The 26836-nt window shown below is 35.6% G+C and overlaps 1 protein-coding gene across 3 annotated transcripts in view; it reads right to left on the minus strand.

Moving 5' to 3' along the window:
• The window catches only part of nav2b (neuron navigator 2b), a 77826-nt gene that overhangs the window by 41911 nt on the left and 9079 nt on the right, over positions 1 to 26836 (minus strand). Inside the window, exons 3-12 of one of the 3 annotated variants that reach the window (XM_052597824.1) lie at positions 15767 to 15884; positions 15284 to 15336; positions 14602 to 14674; positions 14264 to 14516; positions 13414 to 13482; positions 12968 to 13098; positions 9066 to 10008; positions 8857 to 8966; positions 5911 to 6022; positions 3764 to 4114 (exon numbers count right to left, since the gene is read on the minus strand). In XM_052597824.1, the coding sequence (XP_052453784.1) occupies positions 3764 to 4114; positions 5911 to 6022; positions 8857 to 8966; positions 9066 to 10008; positions 12968 to 13098; positions 13414 to 13482; positions 14264 to 14516; positions 14602 to 14674; positions 15284 to 15336; positions 15767 to 15884 (2213 nt within the window). Of the gene's footprint in view, positions 1 to 3763; positions 4115 to 5910; positions 6023 to 8856; positions 8970 to 9065; positions 10009 to 12967; positions 13099 to 13413; positions 13483 to 14263; positions 14517 to 14601; positions 14675 to 15283; positions 15337 to 15766; positions 15885 to 26836 lie in introns of all 3 variants that reach the window. The other 2 variants (XM_052597825.1, XM_052597826.1) reach the window with 2 other exon arrangements.

The raw sequence follows: 26836 nt of genomic DNA on the forward strand, positions 1-26836 counted from the left end.
ATTCGTGAATATCTGTGTATGTGTGTGTTTGTGTGTGTGTTTCATCTTGTTTAATCTAATATAATCTAATAAATGTTAACATACACTAACATTAAGACTTTTTGACTATCACATTCTTAAGCATTTTCCCATTATCAGCTTTGTTGATTGTAATGGGAGTGAGTTAGTTTCGGTTGTTAAGTTTGCAGATGTTCCCAGATTCTGAAGATGTCTTAACAGACACGCATCCTTTAGCTTAATCTCTCATTTCCTGCGGTGAAGCAATCAGGTGACGCCCGGAGCGGCTGACTAACCTGTCGGGCACACTAATGATTTAAATAATTCACTTCAGGTAATTAAACAGTACATGAATCATCAGGTGCGATTCAGAGCAGAAAAATCGGAAGTCAGTAAATATGAATTTCACAATCGTGTGCTTGCTTAATCATCATTTTCAAAACATCTATCAAAGGTTTAGCAACTAGTGGGGCGAAGATATTAAATTTGGTCTATTTTGTTTATTGTAACTGTAAATGTGTTTAGTAGATTTACATGATCATTTAGCATAGGCCTACTAATTAAACTGAAGGATTCAAATGTATTTTCTTTTAGCATATACCCTCTGTGACCTTTGGCAACAGTCTTGTCACAGAACATGTATTTGGTAAATAATTGCATGGTAGTACCATCATCTGATACGATCAGTGAACTATAGCAACATCATTGTACTTTTTGTAGAGGTTATCTATGATTGTGAATAGTGTCTGCATTTAATGTTATGACTGGACAATATTTCCTATTCTTTAGTTCTCTGACAGGTGTTTCACTGGGAACAACGGCTTCTGTTTAACATTGGTTACTGAGTAACAAAACTTGTTAACATTAGTTCAACCAGTTAAACACTCTGCCCCAGTGAGATTATTCATATGCCCTGACCTGGTGACCCACTGCAAGTCACTCAACATCAGTCTTGACAGACATTGTACATTAAAATAAGAAAATTACTCCTGTTTTCTAGAACATCAATTTTTTTTTAAATAATTTTTTACTTTCTATACTCTCTGTTGACATTTCCAAGGCAAAATAGGCTAGGAAAAATACATGATAATAATCGGTTCTTGTTTTGTACTAATATTTTATGTAAATATATTATAAAATTTTAAATTATAAATAAAATAAAACGGGTTTTACCAAGAAATTGCATCTACATTTCTATGATTACGAATAAATTAAATTTTCAATTTCTAAATCATTAGAAATCATCTACATATTTTTATACAAATCAGTTAAAAGGTTTTACAAATAATATAAAAAAATAAATGTTTTATTAATAAATAGCATCTACATTTCATTTGGATTAAATTGTTTCTCATCCAATGTTTCTCGACAAATTAATTAGAGTTGTAAAAAATAATAAAAATACAATAAAATAATCAGGTCCCATCCTACACATCTACTACATAATAATTATATTTAATTATTTTATTAAACAGTTTTTGCATTTGAATAAATATTTTTTTTTTTAGTTGAAGTAATAGCATACACATGTCAAATATCACTATAGAAACTGATTCAGATCCTGTTTTTTCCTACAAATTATATACTCAGATTTACAAATAAAATAAAATTAATGTTTTATAAAAAATAAATTAAGTTGTTTCTCATTCTAAATGTTTCTAACTGTTTTCCTGCCAATTATTTACTCAGTTTTAATTAAAATGTACATTAAAAACAAATTGGACCAAAAATGGACCAAAAAAAAAAAAACCTGAACTAAAAAAAAGACAGAATAAAACTTATTCTTGATGGATATAAACAATACTCTCTCTACATAATCTCCTACAAAACATAGTTAAATGCTTTGTATGTTGTCTGATTATTCAAACATGTAACTAAGTTAAGCTAGTAAAAAGGCACTAATCCAAACCAAGACATCAGGTTTTAGAAACCGAATTTGCTGTAAGTACCCAATGTTGACTGCGCTTCAAAATCCATCCATATATGGTCTAAGTAATTGGGCTTAAAAGCTTTTTCAACTATGATCGAATGTCTCGCAAAGATTTTCTTGTGGTGACAGAATCACTCTACTGGAATTCAGCACTGAGCAGAAGGAATATGAGAATCCAATAAAAGGTGCCTGTCTGATTCCTGTTTGAACAGGACTGGGGGAAGATTATGCACGATTCTGTGTGTACACTACATGTGCTGTGTTTGTAGATTTCGTCGCATTTCCAAATTTGGATGGAACCTCATATCTCTTCCACAGGGTCAAAAGGTTGCACATTTTCAGATATTCACCCACTCTCAGGATTCAACCATGAATATTTCCCATGACCCCTGACTCCCGTCTTCTTACCACAGGCTACATGTTGCGTTTTCATGTCCTCTTGACAGACATATGAACGAAATAACTGCTAACATGAAAAAGCTTTAGGGGCTTTTAAAGTATTGTTGCACAGTAGTGACACCCTAATGTACACATTTGTGTCAGGAGCTGCTTCAAGCAACATACAGAAGCAGACGAGCTTGGTTTGTGATTGTATGGTCCAAAACAAGGGCCACAGTTCATCCACACATACTGTAATTTGCATGTTGCCACAAACCACACCAGTAGACCAGCATGCAAGCAATACTGGCAGAGCTCCTAGTGAACGACACAATGAAAGAGCGATGGGAATAAAGAAAGCTGGATCGGCGTTACATGATTACATGCTAAAAAGCTGTGGCTAGCCGCTCATGGGACACAGTAGGAATTCAGCGCAGGGCGCGTCGAGCCACTTTGCTACACACACACACACACACACTAATACTGCATCTTCTGATATATAGTGCTAAATGGACATTATAACTTCTTCACATTATGTACATCTTTGTAACTATCAACAAAATTTAAAAACAAAAAAAAATCACTTTTTGTGGACTGTTATACTGAACATGAAAGCTACAGTATTTTTTGCCAGTATGACTGTCATCTTAAAGAAAATAATGGTTAAAAACAAAGGGTTACAATAACATATGTGAGATGTTTGGAAGTAACTCATTCACAATAAACTATAAAAAAGGACTAGCAAAAGAGCACCACCCAGAGGCAGATGTACAGACATGCATTCTTACCTGCATCATTTATCAGAAAAATAAAACACAATTCTATTTTATATATTTTTAAAAAAACAGTGTAATCAATATTGTATTTACCAAAGCCAAGTATAAATCTCATCAACAGTCAAAAGTGTTTTTAAGCATTTCACATTTATTCCAAAATAATAACTCAAGGCAGTAACAATTTAATCAACATATTTTATTTGCGGACTTATGTTCAGCTACTCTTTTTAAAAGTTAACTTTGAACTATTTTTGAATTTTTAGACTCAGCATTCATCAAAGCTTGGAAAATATTGGTCACAGACGTGGAGATTCACTTACATTTTACCAAGCTGATTACTCACTAAAACTCCCACAGATCATGTTTTTATGTCATTTTAAATCTTATTTTGATGTAACAAATCAAAATATCAGTAACAAAGTGTGTGAGTCTTTTACTTACCTTTTAAACGTACTCTTGCCATTAACGCCATTATACGGTTCATTCAGACTGATTTGTGAATGTTGAACACGCACGAACACAAAAGGCAGGATTTATCGCATTAACCAATCACAGCCGATCATAACAAGTCATATCCAATCATATCGCGATGGAGGCATTGCTTCCGCTCACACGACATACACTATTTTTTTAGTAGATGACACAAATGTAACACTCAAACACACCATCAAACCACACTCACCCACTGGTGACAGTCTCCATCTTCATGCTCTTGCCCAGGACGTCTCCATCACTCATGTACCCCGCTGTTTCCATGGCGCCGCCCTCCAGCTCCTCCACCTTCTCTGAGAGTTCAAGGGCGCAGAGGACTCTGCTGTGCGTGCAGGTCTGATGGCTGTGTATGTGCTGCCCACAGCCACTGCCATGCTGTACGAATGCGTTTCCTGAAGAAGGGGCATCACCAGCTTGAAGGCGAGGGCTGGATGAACCTAGTCGCCATGGCAGTGCAGAAGCGGGGCGGGAACTGAGGGCAAGCAAAGCCCTCCCATTGATCGCAGTAGTCACGGTGCTGTCAAAGGTCGTCTCCAGGGTGCTGGCAGGTCATAGTGAGATATCAGAAGTTAATGATGGTATTTGAATGGTGTAAACTATAGGTCTCATGGGCTATTTGCCACTTTGGTACAGAAGATAAAGCTGAGAATGTGAATTTTTCTTGTATCTAAAATAGTTTTGGAGTTTGTCCCTATTCTCTGTCATTTAGTGGAATGAACAGCAGGGTCATTCTCAAAAATGAATTTTATTAACCATTTATATTTTCAGACATACAAGTTTTAAATCTAATTTTCTCCCATAAGAGGTGGTCTCTCTTAAAATCTTGACTTGAAAAAGGTTTGAAACACCACTGACAACCACCAGCTGAAAAATGACCCCCCCCCCCCCCCAAACAAATAAAGATTTTTAAAAAACACAATAAATAGTTAATAGTACATGTCAAAGAAGAGGTTTACAGGATAGTTTATTTTTTTTATTGAAAACAGTATAATTGAACAACTTATTATTTGCAAGAATGTTACAGAATAATAATTTTATTTCAGTTTTCATTTTAAATTGAAGTTTAGGTTTCAGCTATTTTGTCATTTTTATTATCATCATCATCATTATAATACATTTTCTATTTAGCTTTAATATACACTTCAGTTTGCCTTTAAAACAGCAGCATTTCTCATTTTTAAGTTTTTTCTTTTTTTTAGTTTAAGGATTTCATATAATATTTATATTCTTTCACCAAAGAAAATAAAACAATAAGAGTTTGGAATGACATAAGGTGAGTAGATAATGACTTTTTCATTTTTGGGTGAACTATCCCTTTAAGAAAACAGAAGATTTCTCTTAAAGCAAGCAAAAAGTCAAAGCATCACTGAGTTTCTGGGAAAATTTGGCATCCTGTCAGGACAGGGTTTCATTGGAATATTAAAACAAGCTTTTTGTCCAGCATTAACAGACACTAGGTGTCCCCCAATATTTCACGGCAGCTTTTGTACCCTGGAAGGCCGAGACACGCATCAAACTGATCACAGCAAAGACAAAAACCCGGCACCCCCCAAATCAGCTCCTAATGCCAATCAAACTGTCTTCCTCAAAGCCATTTAGAGTTTAACAGTTTGCAAACCCCCAGAGATAAAAGGGTTCACACACCCGGAAACAATGGGGAGCTTTCTGAACTGTGCTGTGATCTCTGTTCCCAGTCATAATTAATGTCATGTTGTACTTCAACCCTACTGAACTGAAGCCATTTAGAGTCTGACCATGAACTAGAAAAAGTGCAATGAGAAGCAGTTACCACTAGTGGGACTCCCTTCTGGTTGATAACCATTTTAGACTCGTCTCTAGTTTCCATTGAAAAATAAAAAATGGAAGTTACAAAGATGCACTTACATTAAGGGCCAGTTTTTTAATGATTTAAAAGCAGAACAATGAAGCTTACAATCTTATAAAAGCACTTTACTTAACACGTGTACATTATTTGAGTTATAAGGCTTTTACAACTAATAATTACAACCTCCCAGAGCCATGTGGAGCACTTTTTATGATGGATGGATGCACTTTTTTAGGCTTCAAAATCTCAAACACCAGTCACTGCCATTATGAAGCTTGAAGGAACCCGGACATTAAATTTTACTCCGAATGGATTCGTCTGAAAATAGAAAGTCAAATACACCTAGGATGGCTTGCGTGTGAGTAAATCATGAGGAAATTTTTAATTTTGGGGTGAAATATCTCTTTAAGAAACAAAATATTTTAGATAAGAAAAACAAACTTTGACCACTTTCAGCAGGCAGAAACACACAAAATATATAAGCAAAAATAAAATAATTCCAATTTTCTTACCTGTGACTGAAAGGAGTCGCCCCCCGCAGACTGGACATGGTTTCTTCCAGGTTTTGCCTCAGATCAGCGATGTTTTTCACAGTACGCAGCCTCTTGGTTTCAGAGTCCTCACCTGAGGAAACAGACTCATCAACAAAGTCTGCAAACAGCAGCTACCGTAACTCTAACGCATGTCCAAACACACATATTCACACATCTAAAATGCTTCAAAAAGCCTAAACCCTGAGGATCATGGGATAAAGTAAATGAACCAACGCTGTATTAGCATCACAGCTCTAACTCTGCCTCTTATGCTTGTGAAGTTAAATCTCCTAGCATTCTGTAAAAGAGGTTTTTGTTTTCTTGCACCAGTCTTAATGAACGAAACGTTAGCCAACAGCTGCTTATAAATAAACACACAGTGTATGCCATAGGTGAGAGAGGATTTGGCAACTCGGATTAACGGCTGTTTACTGATCCTGAGGGGTCCACAAGGGGCTCAGGAGGAACAGAGCAGACTCACACACATTCGCACATGATGTAAAACGTGTAAATGAATGAGTGCCATGGTAAAGTACATTCCCGCAGGCTGTAAAATCCATAAACAACCTCTTTTAGAACTGCTCGCTGAAGCTAATGCTAACTCTTTGTTCACTAGGCGCTACTTGAGTAAAAACAGACTACTTTCCTCTCGAACAGCTTTAAATATAAACTGTTTCACTTAAAAATGGCATTTAGATTGATTTTGGTTTGATTAGGAAGAGATGAAAGTTCATAACACAATGCAATTAGGCAACACAAGGAGCGTTAGCAGACATTAGCATAAATGTCTATATTGTGTCTTTTAAGCTAACTGCTGTCATGACAGATATTTACTAAGCGTTATTAGTGCTAAAATAAATCTAATTAAAACTTTAAACATATATAGTTTAAACTTATAAAAATTACAAAAACAACAAAATTACTCAAAGTAATTATAAAACATCATACAAAAACTGGAATAGTATATCAGTTATCCTAATATATCAATGTTAATAATGAAGTCAGAGAAGAACAGATCACTCAAGCTGTAGCCTGGCAGGTAACGTACAAGCCAAGAATTGCCAAAACGGGGACTACAGCACCTAATAGCAAAACCATCATCTTCCACAGTCATTTTTTCTCTTTTAACCCAACAATTTCAGATTTCAGCTAAGAAAAAAGACAAGACTTTGTTAAGAAGAGAATTGCAGAGATGTGACTTAACAGTTCGCACAAATGCTAATATAAAAGACACAGGTCCATTCCTCCTATCGCTACTGTCTTCAAATCAATAATTAAGATTTAAGGTGTGCTAAAAGCGTATTGGGTAACTCTTTAAAACAGATAGTCGTCCAACACACACATCTACTTACTTCCATGCTTCTCAAAGATATCCAACATGGTTAGAATGATCTCCTCATTAACACGAGCAATTCCATCCCACACACAAGAGTGATGGCTCAAATGGAGCTGACATACACAGCTAAATGTGTCAACTTCCCCTTCATTCAAAACCCTTGGTTGAGTGTGTTCAGACAGCCATTTAGAAGATGCTGGAGGTCCTCCAGAACTGTCTACACCCCTGAACCTGTCCTTTCTCCCGAGACTGGAGCAGTCGTCTGAGGTGTCCTCATAAGAATCATCTCTTGTTCCTCCTGTTCTGAGAGGAGATGCCAACTGACTATGACTTCCTGCTTGGTCCATTGCGAAAACGATTTATTTAGGTTCGCTTCCAGTGATGCAGGTCTTTTGTCTTGGTTGCAGAAGACAACTTCACAGTGCTACTAATGTCCCGAGCTTTTCTTTTTTGTCTGGTGGCAACGTGTCCCTGACTCTCCTACGCTTCTGTTAAGATGGATAAATGGACTGTCTGACACTTTCTAAGTTGTTTTCCAAGAGAATGTGCCGACTGATTTGTGAAAGAAGCTCTTGTGACTTTTGTCCTGACTTTTCCTTTCCTCCATGGAAAAGAGAGGAGAAATTAGAATACAGCTCTCATGTCTACACCAGCCCAGGGAACTTCCCCTGTGGAGAAGAGTTTTTCTCTCTACACAAAGTTAGACTGAGACTGAGAAGGACACACACACACACACACACACACACACACACACACACATGCTGGTAGGCCTTGGCAACTCCTTGACATCCATAGCCTTTTACATGCAGATGAGTGTTGTTTTGTTTTCTTGTTCCCTCTCAGACCGGCCTGACATTGGCCTCAGAGTGCTCACTTATTCATAAATAATCAGAGACAGTAAACAACCTTGTCCAAACTAGGCATTAGAGTTAGGGAGTAACTACCTAGGAGTAGCAAACACTTGTTCAACACAAAATGCTCAGTAGAATGATATAAGACTGTTTTGCAACAGCCCAGACTGTCTTCTCTTTCAAATCTAACACAGGAATATCAGAGACATTTTTAGCAAACTGTAAGTGATTCACTGAAACAATTCAATATGAATCTAGCGCTGTCAAACGATTAATTGAGATGAAATGCATCCAAAATAAAATCTATTTGTCTGTATACACAGTACACACACATATATTATGGAAACAAAAACTTTTATTTTGGATGCGATTAATTGCAATGAACCATTTGAGAGCACTATATGAATCGCTTCAAATATTTACTGTGAATCGCTAATATGACTTTCTATGAAACAGCGAAATTATTATTTGCAATGAATCGCTAAAATACTGTAATGATTCGTTATGAATCACTAAAAAAATATTAACTGTGAAGAATTGAAACAATTCACAAATCTATTATTTGTGGCCTTGAGTAGCAGTTCATCTGATTTCATTTTTGTGGCGACTTGCATGTTCTTGCATGTTCTCTAGTTTTATTACCTTCAGTTTCAGCATAGCTTCCCAAACACTATTAGTCAAAACTCATGTTTAATTTGTCTATACTGTATTTTTTTATGTAGTGTTGTGTATGAGTACCTGTCAGGTTCTCCAGAGAAGTATGGATGGATTTGCAGCACAGGCCTGTTCTTTCTCTCCTTTCCTCCACTCCTGCCTTAAGCCCAGTCTTATCAATTTCTGTTTGAGACCTACTGTTTAGAGTGACAGAACAACCTGCTAGTTTAGAGTCAAACAGAGTCTGATGGAGTATCTAGGAAAATGCATTCAAGTTATCATAAAGGTGTCACCTGTACATGAATGGGGCGACAGTGGCCGTGTTGGTGTGGTTGTATTGTTCTTGGAGCTGTGGAAGTTGTACACTGACCATATTGCTGGCTGTTGAGTGGGTCTGAGCACCAAAAGTGAGATCTTGACAACTTTTCCCCTCTGGAAATGGTAAGCTAGAAGTAGAGCTGTAGTTTCTGTTGTCTTTCTGCCCTTTATGTACAGACAGACCTGCTATCTTTCCATTCCGTAACCGTTCTCCCTCCGCACCACAAGGGGGCGATGCTACAGTCTTATTTGCAGCTGAAGCCTTTCCTCCCTGGCTTGGTTTAGGAATCCCAGTCATTGCTGATTTGGCTTTGCTTTCTTTGGGAACAGACTTCTTAGTCTCGGGTGTAACATGTCCATCGGTTTTGGTATCTCCTTTTAGATGGTCAGGTTCTGTAACAGGAAGCTGTCTGAGCTTGTCTTTCTCTTTAGGCTTTGACTTCTCTTTAACTTTTTCGGTGGCTTTTGCTGAGGCTATTTTGGGTGCTAAAGCCCTTCCGAGTGTCAACTGTGCAATACCCTTCAGCGCTAGCTTTGGACTTGTGCTACCAGAACTGCTGGGAGTGACAGGCCTTTGGTTTCCAAGATGGGCTTCAGGGTGTATGGGGCAAACCTGACCTTCTTCTGGTTCTACAGCACTGAGGTTTTCTGTACTGACAACCTTGGAGGTTCTGGAACCAGTTTTGCTGTTGAAGAGCTTGAGCTTTTCCAGCATGGACTTCTGGGTGATCACCTTAGGAGGAACCTCAGGAGAATCTGGGGGTGGTTGTTTAACCACGACCATGGAGGATGTAGCAGTGTGTTTTGCACTGAGCGACTTGCTTCTCCAGGGTTTAGATGTGCTGGTGCAGCTGGGTGGAGGAATAGAAGAGCTGATTGGTCCATGATCAACCATTATGGGTGATGGTGTAGTTCTCTCTGCAAATTCAAGATGAGAATAACATTTTAGAAGGTCTTCATCACAATCGTGATGAGAATGTCTCATGTGCGCATCCATATTGGTGAAGACCAAAGATTTACATTTACATTTATTCATTTAGCAGACGCTTTTATCCAAAGCGACTTACAGATGAGGACAGTGGAAGCGATCAAAAACAACAAAAAGAGCAATGATATATAAGTGCTATAACAAGTCTCAGTTAGGTTAACACAGTACACGTAGCATGGGATTTTAAATAATATAATAAATAAAAAGAAAACAGATAGAATAAAAAAAGAATAGAGCAAGCTAGTGTTAGAAGTCTTTAAACACACACACACACACACACACACACACACAATTGCATAATAAATGAAAAGAGAATAGAATACAAAAAGATTAGAAAGGTAGTTAGATTTATTAAGAATAGAATTAGAATAGTGAGTGTTAAAGTTAGAGGGTCAAATAAAGATGGAAGAGATGTGTTTTAAATTTCAAAGGTCTGTAATTTCCATTTCTTTCACTCCGTGAGGTTTCTGAAAGTGTACTTAATCTAAACAAATAGTATTTTTATTTAATGGCAGAATTGTTAAAATATTATTTTGAAGGTTTGCAAAAATATTCTAAATATTATATAAATATTACATAATGTAAAAATGAATTTGTAAATTGTAAAAAAATATATATATTTTTTAAATTCTAAATTGTGTAATGTTTACAGGGATAGTTCACCCAAAAAAATTAAGTTCTGTTATTAATTACACACCCTCATGTCGTTCCAAAAACTCAATCTAAGACCTTTCTGACCCTGCATAGACAGCAAAGCAATTGTCCGTTCCTCTCTTTCCATGTTCTATGTCAGAATACATCATCGTATTCTTGTGAATGCGCAGCCGGGACTGACACAGAAGATAAGTTATTGTGGAATAAAGTCATTATTTTTGTTTCCGTTGCACACAAAAAGTTTTCTCATAGCTTCATAAAATTATGATTTAACCACTGTCATATGGACTATTTTAACAATGTTCTTATTACATTCCTGGGCCTTAAAGGGATACATATTTTGTCATTAATTATGCATTTTTAATTGCTTTGGGTCACTTTTTGGACATTTAACTGTAACAGGCAGTTGGCCAAGTAAAGTAGGGAGGTCAAAAAGCCACTAAGGCACAGAGAAAGTAGGTCAAATCTTTCAAACGCTAGCAAGTGCTGTCAAGCTGTGCACATAGACATTAAGTGTAATGCCTGTGGGAATGTGAAAATATGAAAGCGTACTGGATGAAGTGCTGAGAAAAGGAAGCATGAACTACGAAGAGAAACATCTGAAGTATGTGATGTGATGCATTATATTTATTTTTGAGATAAATCCATGCTGTTTAAAAAAGGAGATTGACTGTGAAGCATTTCTTGATATTTGATACTGTGAAGAAATTATTTACAATTTCCAAGGAACAGTTGTTCATGTGACTAACAATCATTAAAGCTATTTTGCATGCTTACATATTATATTATATTATATTATATTATATTATATTTTATTATATTATATTATATTATATTATATTATATTATATTATATTATATTATATTATATTATATAAAATCAGCATGCATGACAATTTAGCATGTGATGAAACCAAACTCTGTTCTGTTCAGTTTAACGATCTCATCCAATATTTCCCTAATTCCATCAGTGGAAAATCAAAATTTCCCTGTGCTGCAAAAATGTTTGTTTCCTTTGTATGTATTATTTAATTATGAACTTATTTACCAGCCTGTTTGCATGAAAACTCAGTTTAGCATTGCTTACCTTACAGGCAGTCTAAGTAAAATTCTAGCAGTCTCATCTTCCTTCAATCTCAGTCTCACTGTATAAAGTTTTGTTATGATCACCGACTCTTTTTTTCTCTCTCTCCGCTTCTTCTGGTCTTGCCACAAGTACAGTAATTAGAGCTGAATCAGTGAGCAGTAAACACCTCTCATCATCATCATACCAAAGACAGCAGCGTGCAGCTGAGAGTCCATTCAAACCACACACAGACATGTACATCATAACGCATGTGCAAACAGGGAAAACTACTTTAAATGGATTTATGGCTTTGGTTTGAATACAAATATCCACATATTCTCAGTCACTCAACTATGTGACATGTTAGAGGGGTTATCACCCTGAATAACTCAATGCTGAAGTAAACCGAGCCTGCCATAATGAAACAACAGTGGGCCAAAAATGTGTCAACAACACAGCATGCAATTGCACAATCATAAAACTGTGAATGCTACGAGCATTTTCCCAACTTAGAGATTGAACAAGATGGTTTAGATCTTCCATCTGTGCAAGAAAATTTTTCAAATGAAAATATTTACAAATCTGAAACAAAATGTTGTTGAAAAATGTCAAATAACAGATGGGCCAAAAAATAAATATAACTATCCTGGTGTTTTCAAAATACTTTTATGGTACTTTTTTTGACTATAAAGTCCAAGTCTGTTTCATTTGTATGCTTTTTCTAAACATTTACATATTAAGAAATGCCAATTTTATTTAAGAAAAAATAAACAAATATAGGTTTTAACATAACATATTTACATTTAAAAACACTAGTTTTATTTTCTTAAAAAGTAATTATGTTTTATAATATATCTAATTACAAATAAAAATAATATTTTCTGAGATTTTTTTTTTTTCATTTGAACCAATTTGAGCAAGAAAAAGTCAGATATATCTATACAAATTTTCTGTAATTAAATGGGGTCGGGGTGTAGTGGTTAAAGATCTGAGTGAAAGGTTATAGGTTTGAATCCATCAATGAGTAATTCACCGCACCTTTGAGCAATGGTTTTTCTCGTAACAACTATACACACTTAACAAGAGCTTTTACCAAACAACTGTTCACATACTCTCACATAAACCACATGGACAATTTCCGACTGTGTAAATGAAAGCGATTAACTCACCTCTTTCATGAGCGCAGGCAGAGACTGATGGCTTTAATCGGTCACATTGGTTGAAGCTTTGGCTGCGTCTGTTGGTGTTTGAGGTTCGAGGTTTACTCTCTCCACCCGCCCTCACTGAGAGGCTCGGAAGCCTGACAAAGAGTTCAGTCAGAACAAGCTCATCCTTTAACTATTTATGCTGCAAACACAAGACTGGAATGCCAATTATATTAAAAAAAAAAAAAAAAAAAAACTCAGTGACCTTTTTATAAAAACCACATCTGATCATATGAACGAAAACAAAATGACTATTGAAGGGATTCACATGCTTTTTTGGCCCAGATGACACAAGATTGGATTGTGTGGAATTGAAAGATCACCAGTAGATGGTGCTGTTGTGTGGTAATGTACTGGGAATACAAGCTGTAAATCAGGCATGGTGTGATTTAGAAATGTGGAAAGCTGACCTAGAGTTCTTTTTCTGAGCAACTGAGAGTCTGACAGCTTTTTTCTGATCGAAGCCTTGTGAGGGATGACTTCAAGATCGAGGACAAACAAAAGAGAGAGACAAAGGAATGGACAGAAAAGTGTTAAGTGTTAAGAAGATATAACCACTGAAATTAAAACGGTTGACAATTATTTTTGTTAACTGAAATAAAGCTGATAAATTATTAAATAAAATATAAATATTAGATTAAAAACTTAAAACTTAAAAAAAGTTGCCTTGTCAATTAACTGAAATAAAAGAAGTATAATTGACTAAATTGTCAAAACCTAAAATAATATAGTAATAAATACAAATGACAAAATCACAGATAAAAAATGAAATAAAAATAAATAATTATAATATATTATAATAATTAGAATATTATAATAGCTATTACAAAATAATACTAAAACAACACTGAAAATAAAAGAACTGGGAAGTTAGAAATGGAAATGATTGGTTACTTGTTAGAAATGTTGAGTGTAAAAAAGTAAAAAAAAAAAAAAAAAAAAAAAAAAAACCTTAACCTATAAAGAGTAGTTGAATGCAATTTTTACACAACATTGCAATTTATGCAAAAAAGTCTCAAAACCAGTATTTTAATGATTTTAAAATGTAACATGTTGGCCACTTTGGGTAGTAAACTAAACTAAATAAAATAAAAATATAAATAAATAAATAAATAAATAAATAATTAAAATAAAGAAAATAAAGAAAATAAAAAAAATATTTTTATCCTCCATTCATTATTTGAAGTTGATTACTGATGTGTCAATCCAGCTGCTATGTCTATGAATAAGCGATCCAGTATATGAGTTGGACAATAATACCTGGACTGCAGGTCTGTCTGTGGTTTCTGTGCACAGGTGGAGGATGTGTAGTGTTGGTGGATGGGAGACAGACAGGGAGAGCTACAGGGAGGAGTGTGAGGACGCAGCGCAGGACTGGAGCATCGGTGGGCCTGCTTGTTCTGGAGCAACTCAACATTGCTAGACGCCTGTTTCAAAGTCTGCTGCTGCTGCCGGAAACGTGACAGAGTGAAGAACAGGCCTAAAATGGCCTTCAGATTGCCATTGCGGATCTCTGGTTTGGCAGAAACAGAAAAGAATCTTGCTGACATATTGTTTCAAATATTAATGAACACTGGTTAAGTTAAGAGTCCGCTCACCTTCAGCGCAAAGTCCCTTTATATTTACCCCTTTAGCAGCAAGGAAGCCCAGACAGGCATCGATGTTCTCGATCTGTTTAAGAGAAAAACATGGGAGCTCGTGACCCCACCATAGCTGGTTTCCACTTTACTCTCAGGTGTACAGGGCATATAAACCCAACAGATGGCGCTCAATAGGGAAAATTTGTGCTTTACAACCCGATGGGTCCGTCATGCGATGTTCCTGTGACATTACAATGTATATCCTGACCACTGGTGAGACGACAGGCTATGGCACGCTGGTTAACACCGGGGTTTTAAGGTCAACAAGACCTGCCATTGTCCTCACTGAGATTGTTTCTTAAAGAGACAGTTCACCCAAAAATGAAAACACTGTCATCATTCACTCACCCTGTTTTTCAGTCATGTATATTTTTGACATAAATGGCAGATTCTGAGTGAACAGGAACCTACTGTATAGCCTGACATAATAGTCAGTAAAAAAAAAACCTTATGGCAAATAAAACAAAAGAAATCTGCATTTGTTTTTGGTTGAGTATGATGTTTGATAGTTTTTATGTCTCATAAAGCATGATTTCATAGCAAAAAGCAGGACGTTTTAGGAATTAAACTGAAATGCCTTTTACTTGGTAAAAAGTATAAACTATTAATCAGATGACAAAACATGCATTTTGAGTCTTACCATTTGAGAGCGACTCTCTGGGAATCCGTTGATATCGGCAATCTTCTCATTTGCTGAATGGAAAGATGAAAAAAGGAATGGCACTGAATTAAAGTAACATCATTTTATACCTGATGGTTTTATGAAAACATCTTCGACTAGATGTGGTCGTCAGGCTTTTGTATGTATAACAGGAATCTTCCCCTGGCATATGTTTCTTTTATTTCAGTTTTAATTCAGTTTGTAGCCTCATAAATCATCTACAAATTGCCCCTTTTCAGAAACTGATCTCATAAAACAGCTTCAAAACACATTGAAAATAATAAAGGTGGTGAGTTTTTTTCTTGATGCTCATGCGAGTCCATTTCTTTCCCAGTCCTCCTCCTCTTCCTCCTCATTATGGTTAGATTTACCGGTACGGTGGAGCAAAATTGTAGGTTTGATGGGGGGGGGGGGGGGGGGGGGTTGAATTATGGAAAATTATTTTTATATCTTTAATCTTACCTACAACCTGAATGATTTCTGCCAACAAAACGCCATCGGCAACATCCTGTTGGAGGTCTTTAATCAGGCGTGTGTGTCCGGACTTGGCTAGGTAGTGGTTGGCCCAGTCTGTATAAATCTATTCATTCAAAGAAAAATAGAAAGAGACCGAATGAGGAAAAGGCACTTAACATCTAACTCTGGGTTCAGATTTTACATGGATGAAAGACAAACGCCACATTGTGGTCCATAAGCTACCATTTCAATATTACAGTGTGGACAGGGGAATTTCAGAAAAATTATTATAAGCAGGTTGTCAAAGGAGTCTGGAATACCAGACTGCACATATTTTTTTTTTTTAATGGTTATAGCTGAAAAATATAATTGAATACTTCATGATGCATGGTATAAACTATAGTGTCCAATTAATCGAAATATTTTTTGGATTAAAATACATATTTAAAAAAATCTGCAAATATTAACAAGAATAAAAATAATATTTTAAATAGTTTTTACTAGTGCTGTCAAATGATTAATCGTGATGAATCCAAAAATAATAATAATAATAATTGTTTACATAATATATATGTGTGTGTGTACTGTGTATATTTATTATGTATATATAAATACACACATACACTACGTAGTTTGAAAATATTTTCATGTATTTACATAAATATTTCTATTCATATAAATATATTTAATATACTGTATAAAGTATTTGTGTATTTATAAATAATAAATATACACAGTACAGACACAGATATTATGTAAACAAAAACATTTATTTTGGATGCCCTAGTTTACAAATATACACAAATTATAAAATGTAAAAATATATATATATATATATATATTTTTTATTATTATTTTATTACAATTATTTTTTTAATTGATTAAATATTCGTAATTAAATGTATATAAAATAAAAAAGCCTGTTTTTATTTAAAGTAAATAAATTGTTTTTAAATAAATATGAAGTCTCGTCAAATATTACAATTGTTGTCATTTGAATAAATATTTACAAATATATATATATTTTACAAATATTAATAAAATGATATGCCTAAATGAAAGAAAATGGTACTTTGAGCAAGCAATAAGACAGGACAAAGATGACATAAAACATTCTCATAAATGATAGATCAAGTGAAGCACATTGCACTTTGTGACAGTATTCCATGCAATGTGTTCTTGTTAATACAGAATGAACTTAGTATTGTATTGTATTCATAGAAAATACTATGCATGGTATATATACAGCAAAATTAGCATGTGTACTACAGTACTATGCCATTCCAAAGATACCTGATGACTATTTTGTTTTTCCGTAACTGTCATGCAGCTACTCAAAGTGAGCACTGGGAGGCAGCACGGTCTCAAAAGGCCTAGTCTCTGACCACCACTAGGACAGAGGTCAGATATAAAGGGTTGTTGGTGTTTTGTTGCTGTTCTAGTTATGTCTAAATGGGTCTAAATGGGACACACATATATAAAAAGAACTGGTGTGCCTGCACATGATGCAGATCAGAGTCAAACACGGGCCATTTAAAACTGGAGCCACTGCTGGTTTTAATACAGAGACTCCTTGTGAGTTCTGCAGGGGGCTGTTTGTATTTCTGCCCACAGAGCCTGGAGAACCGCTCCACCCGTTCGCTGTAAACAAAACCTCTAGGCTGCGGTGGACAGCATGTGGGAATAATAATCTTGAATAATAAAAACATAGGGAAGAGTACTGCGTAACCAGGTTTATTGTTAACATGAACAAGCATTAAGTGGTTAAAGTAATAACATTAAAACAAATATAGCACATTTAACATGGCAGGCCACATTAGCTTTTATATCCATCACGTTCTGTTCGGGGTCTATGAGACCTCCCAGTCATTTTTATAACTTGAAAAGTGTATGGATAAAATATCAGGTTAATACTTAATCTATTCTTATGAGAACTATTCAGAAACTAACAACACAAGTAAATCATAACAAAATACAAAATAACTGCTAGTGTTTTGTGTCAGTCAAATAAAAAACTGTTATCAGTTATATATTACTATTATTTATAAATTATAATTTATATTTTGACATCTTTCGTTATTAGCAATAAATTAGTTTTAATTTTAGTAATTTTATGTGCTTTTGTAATACTTGTAATCTGCTTTTAACTGACTTATTTCAGTTTCTTGAAATATTTAAATTACACTTTTCATTTACTTTCTAAAAAATGAACAGGTTTTTCATCTTTTTATTTTAGCTTTATTTCAGTTACTGAAAAAGTTAAACTCTACTGCAACAAAAAAAGATATTTCCAACAAAGTAGATTTACCATGCTTAATGCCATTTAAAGTATCGCAAAACTTAGCGGACCACGTTAACGCACAATTCCAGTATGATTACAGTAATTATTCAATATACTAAATCGAAATACTATGGTAAATTCACACCAAATCACTAATCCGAGCACTTTTTGTTAAAACAGAGCAAACCTGCCACATTACATTTCTTCTTTTAAGTTTCAAGATAATTTCAGCAAAAATAAATTTGTGTAGGACAATTTAGAGAGCAAAAAGCATTCCTCGAATTTTTTTGGTAATTTCAATAATTTCCAAACACAAAAAGCAGATATTTAACAAACTAGAAACTGCAATCATCACGTTGTTTTACAAGGCAGTCAAACGTGTCTGAAACGGCAAACTAATCCTTACACCAGCACAGTCCCAAAACACATTTAGTGCCATTTTCTTTAAACTGAAGCATTTTCCAGCTTCCTGGCCAGAACAAAGAGGGACAGAGGTGCTGTGTTAGGGCATAGCAGTATATTAGTAGCAGTGTTTGCTGAAGGGTGCCCACTACTGGCTTCTGGGATTGGTGTAAGCGACCTGTGGTGTCCATATGGCCGAATGCCCACCTGCAGTGCGGCTCACCGCTACTAATGGAGCACTGTAGTAAAACCTCCATGACTGTGTCTATGTGTGCATGTGCGCTGTAATTACAGGCCAACTGGCTGAGCTTTTCATTCTAGTCCGCCACATGAAGAACTTGGCTCTTCACTGCCTTTAAGGCTCTACTGAACGGATGAATATATATAAACACATGTGTACACACACACACACACAAAGACATGAATGTACACATCGCTGCCATGGACCAAAGGAAGAACATTGCGATTTTCACAGACGATTTGCTCTGACCAGGTCAGCAGGAGCTATTCTTATAAAGCATAATATTTTTAACGTGTAAATATAAAAACACATGAGCTTTCAGTGGGGAGCTCTACAAACAGTAGTTACAATAGTGGTAATGTGGCCAAAGTGAAACTGTATCTCAAACATGAATACAACTGACACACGTATTGTGGCGTAGTGGTATTCCTATATCATCCCTACAGTTGTTGCAGATCAAGTCATTGTGGAATATGGGCATTAACAAGCTCTGAAAAGTTTGAATTTCAACATGACAAACTGCAAAAACATTCTCTAGGTTTTTTTCTGTTCATTAATGTTTCAATAGCAACTTGCATTGAAGCCAGATTCTGCTATAGATAAAAAAAATCGTTATTGTTACATTGTAAGATTTAAAGTCACAACTATGAAAATCTGTGAGATATCAAGTCGCACTGAGAAATAATCACATTGTGAGAAATAAAGTTGGAGTTATGAGATGTCTGTACTCTGAGAAATAAGTTCAATTGTGAGATGTAATGCTGCAGTTGTGAAATATGAGAAACAAGTCCATTGATTTTTAGATACAACATTGCAAGTATGAGAAATTAAGTTGCGATTGTGAGATAAAAGTCATAATTGTGACTTTATATCTCACAACTGTGATCGTTTCTTATACTTGCAACTATATCTTGTAATGTGACTATATCGCACAACAATTGCGACTTTTTCTCGTAATTTCAACTACCGTATTTTTTGGACTATAAGTCGCAACTAAGTATAAGTCTCACCAGTCCAAAAATACATAATAACGAGGAAAAAACTGGACTGGACTATAAGTCGCATTTATTTAGAACCAAGAACCAAGAGAAACTTACCGAGGTCGCTCTATGCTGCACAGTGGTAGACTACAGGAGCACTGAGCAGCATAGAGCGCCCTCTCGCGGCTGTAGACGGTAATGATTTCTCTTGGTTAATTTTTCTTGGTTCATGTCAAATGAACTAATTTTGAAAAATAAGTCGCACCTGACTATAAGTCGCAGGACCAGCCAAACTATGAAAAAAAGTGTGATTTATAGTCCGAAAAATACGGTATATCTCACAATTGCAATGTGAATTTGTTTCTCATAATTGTAACTTTATATTCTCGAATCTCGCGTTGTGATTATATCTTACAGTTGTGACTTTGTTTCTCATAATTGCGACTTTATATCTTCAATATAGATATAACGTTGCATTATATATACAGATACAGTCGCATTGTAAGACATAGTTGCAAGTATAAAGAACGATCGCAACAGTTATATAGTCACAATTATGAGAGAAAGTTGTAATTGTGAGATATAGTCGCATTGCAAGATATAGCTGTAAGTATAAGAAACGATTGTAATTTTGAAAAACAAAGTTCCACTGCTGCACGATATAAAATAGCAAGAATAAGAAAAAGTCACAATTATGATACATAAAGTTGTGCTTATGAGAAACAGTCATAATTATGAGATACAGTCACATTGCAAAATGTAAATCTGCAGTTATGAGAAACAAAGTCACAAAACAAGATGCCGTAATTATGAGAAACAAGGTTGCAATTCTAAGATATTCTAAAAAAAAACCTCACAACTATAATAGTAGATATTAAAATAGTAGATATTATTTTTAATGTGGTCAATCTAAGGAAACATGAAGATATAAAAAGCAACAAGTACAATCTTAATTACTATTTTTGTAATGACTATACTAAGTATAAACTAAGTATTATCGACTGTCTTTGTGGAATCAAACTATCCAAGGAAGATCTAATAGAACAAGAATCCATGCAACCACAAAGCCACATACAAATTAAGCATCAGTATTCCAACCTGAGGGTCTTCTGATGTTTCTTTGGCAGTCTGGTACTTTTTCTGTAAAGTCGCATTGCTTTGACTTTGCTGCCTGTAGATGGGAGACTTCAAGGGGATGAGGCTGGGCTGCACAGGCTTCTGTTGGGTCGCTACCCTGGCTGGAATGGGTAGAGCAGTGCCATGCACAGGTTTGGGCAGTCCCGACTTCATCTTGGAGGCAACTAGAATAGCAGGCATCTTCTTTAGTCTTTTACATCCAACCACGCAGACGCTGGCACAAAGTTGTCTGGTTGTAACCAAAGGCTTGGAGCAACCGCACAAACTGACTTAACAGCTGGAGTAATGCGGTGAGAAGTGTGTCCACAAACTCAAATTCACACAGCACTGGGAAGCTCGACGGCACACAGAGTTCTTGCAAAACCTTCTAATAACATGATTTTCCCATGACAATCGGCCAAATCCTTCCCCGTCATCAGCATCTTCTGAGTTGTTCTTGTCCAATGAAGCTCTTACTCCATGTACGGCTTGAGATCTGGACTCCGCCTGCCACCTGCTCCTAGTTCCACAGCAGCGAGGAGTCGCTCAATATAGCCCAGCGCAGCCGCTGCTGAGAAGCCAACACACTCTGGCAGGCAGAAATCACAGATAAGTGGGAAGGCAGGATGCAATTTGTTGTCAGGGCAAAAGGAAACCTACAGTTTGTACGCGGAAGTGTTACCAGCCTCCAGATGCAGTGGCAACGAGGCGATACTGTCAAGCTTGAGAAGGATTAACAAGCCATTAAGCAAGACAGCGGATGTGTCTTATGGGAAAACTCAACGCTAGCACCCCCGGGCAACAGCCTAAGCAGACATAATATCACCCTTCTCGCCAATGCACTGGAGAAATGGACCATTAGCAAAGCAAAGAAGAAAAGTCTTGCATTAGTTCACGGGTTTTTAAACGTTTTAAAGTCACAGACCCTCAAATATGATGATAAAAAAAATCACAGCTTTGTATTTTGATTAAATATAAAGACTCATTTAAACTGTGGAGGGGGGAAAGGTGGAAAAACATCAAAATATTAAGTTGACCATCTTAATAGATGGCAAAAACATCTATTAAGCATTATTAAAATCTGTAAAAGTCCAAAACGGCCTCAAGGTTTAAGTATTTTACTTGCAGTTAAACTGATGTATGCGGTTTTACCATTATTAAAATATAAAGTCTCGTTCGCCCTGTTTTTCGGAAGTCGCTGAATTCCCATGCCCGGTCGCGTGTCTGACAGCATGCTGAGAGAGGGAGTGTTTGGTTATTCATGCAGGCTTTGGGAGGATGAAATTCTGTTGGAGCAGCAGTTTTGAGTGTCTGCAGATTGAACCCAATAATCCCTGCGGGGGACGAGCGAAACCCTCTGCCTCTCTGCAGCCTGGCACTGACGCATTGTTTCCTCTGAGAACCACTGTCCGCTGACTCCAAAACTATGTTGAATGTGCAAAACTGGAGAGGATGACATATTAACTACTGCCAAACTGATACCTCTTACCCAATGTTTTCTTGTAAACAGAGGAATAAAAAATGGGTGATATTTCAAATCCACCCCAACAGTGTTGGCATGTTGAACTCTTTCAGATCATTAAAACAGTACTGAGAATCAAGCAGAGGATGTTATAATAAACCTACCGCAGGAACGGTGGGTGGTAGGTGCAGGTTGCTAGTTTGAGACTTCGACAAACACACGTGCAACCACAACACACAGCAAGGCATCAGTTTTACAGACCCGTGTTGTTAAACTGGATTTGATCATTGACAATATAAGATGCATAGCAAAATATAGCTGAAATTTCACAAATGTGACTACGTCTAGAAAAAATGTAACAAATATTCCAAGTATCATAAACAAAACCATATGTGGTTTCAACAACCAGATGCATTTACACTTGTCCAGTTCTGTCTGGAATGCGTCTCAGACCACCTCCTGAAGTGGTTTTTGATCAGATTTAAATCCATCTTGAAAGCGATTCGGATGGCATTTACACAAGGTCTTTTGACGATCAGAGAAATTGCATGAAGTGATCTGGTGTAGACAGGCCTATTTTCTCTCTAAAGACAAGAGAAAGTCAGTGCACACTACAGAGACTTTCCGGTTCATTAACAACTCTTTAAGTAAAGTTAGCCTTTAAACAGAGCCCAAGAGGATCAGCTTATTCCATATGGCCACTTGTTGTGAGTGTACATCTGCTCACATCACTCTCAATATGTTGAGTGTCACAGAGTGTGCCAGCGCTTCTTAGATCACGGCGACCTTAAACTGTAAAGACAGGTCAAAAACATGCTGGTCCTGAGATGGACAATGCCAACTGAATGTCTTATAAGGTCTTTACATTTAGCAATTTTGGGCTTTTTTAATAATAAAAAAACAACAGCTTGCAAATAGTCTATTATATCACCATGCTAGCAGCTTGAACTTGAGGGAAACAATGAACCATATCAGACAAACGTGTGTGAAGGATGTGAAACAGATACTCCACTTCAGCAAATCTCTGCAGTGGACAGTCACAGGAGATTGACACCTTGGACTATCAGCTGACCGAAACACAATCATGTTCAAATCTAAGACTAAGCACTTTGTGGTACACATTCATGCACACACTCGTTTCCATTCTTGATAGTAATACAGACCAAAAAATATCTTAGTCTTAACCATTCTTGCTTTATATACATTCACTGATGGCTACAACTGCTAAACACAATTTATTATATATACAGTAGGCATATTCTGAAACACTGTTCACCATTAAGCAGAGTGCAGGCTAAATGTCATCTGCTCATGGACAGAGGCAAGCTTCTGCTGAGCAGGATGCAGACCCACAGATAGGGATACACTATCAGCACAACGCCTGACTGATGCCAAAAGAAAAGCTCTGTACTGCTTTTTAAAAACCTACTCAGAGACGTGCGATCTGGTAGGAAAAACAGTTAGATTTTTTTTGACAGCTTGGCATTAAAACAGGTCACATGTGACCAAAATGTTTGTCTTGGTGCCTTGTTTTTTTTTTCAGTAAATTTTATTTTCGCATATGTGAGAGTGTGTATACTAATTTAATTTCGGGAAATCTTTTTGGTCTACGCATTTTGTTTGGATTGTTTTGAAGTTGTGATGAGTTATTCTGGCTGTTAAAGAAAATTTTAACAATTGCCATTTTTTTTTTATATTTACATTTTTGTTATGCTTGCTGATTCGCAGGGGACACCAAAGACTGGAGTAATGATGCTGAAAATTCAGCTTTGCATCACAGGAATAAATTAAACTTTAATCTATATTAAAATGGAGAATAGATATTTTAAATTGTTATAATATTTCATAATTTTACTATTTTACTGTATTTTTGGCCAAAAAATAATAATAATAAAATGTAAAAATGCAGCCCTGGCATCAAAAAAAAAAAAAAAAAAAAAAGTACTCCAGACTTTTGTTTTTTGAAAGGTAATCTACTTGAAAGTGCCTTAGATTTAATTTCTTGGAAAAATGTTGTTTAAACAAATATAGTAAAAAAAATTATAAATAAATAAATTAGATATTTTAAAAGACAGCTGGCACTAAAATCAATGTTGAGCCATATTCAATTATTTATGTGTTTAAAAAAACATATATATATATATATATATATATATATATATATATAAAATTATAGTTATTAATAAATTAGACTAAAAACATAGCTTAAAAGTAAATAAAAACAAATAGCTTTAATGAGGAACTTTAAGGACCTGCCCAACAGGATTAAATGCAGTTTGACCTAGTAAACTCAGGCTCATCATGGAGGTCTTTTCCACCAGATGCATCTCCTTTCACAGGCTCAGTGAGAGGCAGCAGACGGAGTCTTGGCACTGCAGTTTATGACACTTTTCCAAGCCAATGATTAGATTACAGTTTGCATGCCCAGTCAGCAAACAATCTTGTTACTGGCTTAGATGCTGGACTCAGGGTCAGATCACACCTTCTGAGGGATCACAGCTAAACACGCTGCCATTCATGTCAAATGTCAACACTGGTGATGTATACTTCTAAAGATATTTAAATAGACTTTTATGCAATAAAAACCCTTTAAAGATGTATTTCAAGTAAGTGTAAGTAAGGGTTTTGGTGAACTATCACTTTAAACTTTAGGTTGTTATTCAGCAAAATGATTTGACTATTCGTAATTCATAAACATGAATTTCCACAAACAGAACTGGGGACTCTCAGGTGTAACGAGGTGTCTTAACTTGTCTCGCTCAGAGTCAAACACAGAAGGTCACAGCAAACACCACCTGCTTCTGAATCCTCTTACTACAAACACACATCTCTGGCTCAGCCTGCAGTCCACAGAGGATTTCAGTGACAAGCAACATTCATAAACTGCTGCTAGCATAAGGGCTTTAGTGACATATCACACAAGATTAGCGTCTTAGCCTAATGCTCATCAGTCTGTTAGCATGTACACTGAGCCACGCTAGCAGCTGGAGGCTGAACCTGTGAAAACACTGGAATTACAAACACTAGAAAACAACTCGGAAACAATCATCATGACTGAATGATTGTTCATTATTATCATTACTATAAACTCTTGGTATTAAATGATTAATTATTATTAAACAACTATTTTTTTAATGTAAATAAATTTTTATTCAATTATTAAAAACATAACATTAAATAATATTATTTTTAATTAGAAACAAAAACTATTTCTTATAATTGTACATTATTAGTATTAGTATTAGTATTATTAAATTATAACATTTTTATAAATTGTTATTTATGAATTATAACAACTATTAACTTCTATTGACAATAATGCAGTATTATTATTAAAACACAATATCTACATATTATTCACATTTTTATTGTTATTATGGCTAGAATTAGAATATATATTTATTATGAATTAAAATAATCAAATAACTTATTATTACTAAAACAATATCATAGTTTTTTTATCATAAATATTATTAGTTATTATTATTACATTTATTAGTCTGCCTCTATTGAACAAACCACCAAGCTCCAAAACATAATAATATTTTCTTTATAAATTTTACAAATGTATAAATCAAATTATATATTAATAAAATACATTTTAAATTATGGAAATAAATTACATTTATTAATATGCAAAAATAAAATAACAATAATAAATAATAATATAGTTTAATAAAGTAAATTTATTATAAATCATTAATAAAAATAGAAAACAGTTAGTAGCAAATATATCTTGGAGCTCAACTGCATATTCTAATCAAGTTCAACCCAGGAAGTAGACATCTATACACATTGTGCCATTAAAAAAAAAAAGACAGTACCCAACTCAAAAGGTTTACAGTAATTCTACACATGCTGAATGATTTGTCTTCCTGGGCTAGGAGGTCAAAGCCATCGGCTGGGCTGCTTGAACAGAAAAAACAGAGATGAGGTATAAATAGAAAGAGATAGAGAAAAGAATCACAGTGGCACGCAGGACACTCTGGCCTGGAGGAAGCAAACGTGTGAAACGGGAACACACACAGAACAATGCCTCCGCTAAAGAGATAAGACAAGAGGCCTGTGAGGGACCAGAGATTGTGTTCCTCTCCTTCCCATGGGAGAGTGAGATGTTGTATACCTGGAGCAACAGTGCTAAATGCTTGAAGCTTCTCAAATAAATGAATATTCCTCTTAAACTCTCTAAACCGTCTCAATTAGGGGGGTTAAAAAAGGTTTGAATTAGAGGAAAGGAAGGACACATGTTAAATCAATCGGTGACAGCGCCAGATAGAAATAAAAACAAACCAGCCGATTAATGTCATTTTTGGGGCTGTTCAATTGCATACTCGTTCACTGCCAAATCCTCATGGCTTTGATATTGGGTTAAACACAACCCTGCTTCTAGACTCTGCAGTCCAGCTTAATGCTAATTGCAGGAAACACACAAAAACACGTCAACCTAAGTGTGATGTCACTCAAGCCTAGAAACGTCTTAGCTCATGGCAAAATGAACTAGAATATACCAGCCTACATGCAACCACTGGGACAAATGAAGTCAGGAACTACTTTAAAAAGAGATTTTACAACCTTTTTGTGAGTTAGCTGCTGG

The sequence above is a fragment of the Carassius gibelio genome, chromosome B25 (genome assembly GCF_023724105.1).
Source record: "Carassius gibelio isolate Cgi1373 ecotype wild population from Czech Republic chromosome B25, carGib1.2-hapl.c, whole genome shotgun sequence".
Lineage (NCBI taxonomy): Eukaryota > Metazoa > Chordata > Actinopteri > Cypriniformes > Cyprinidae > Carassius > Carassius gibelio.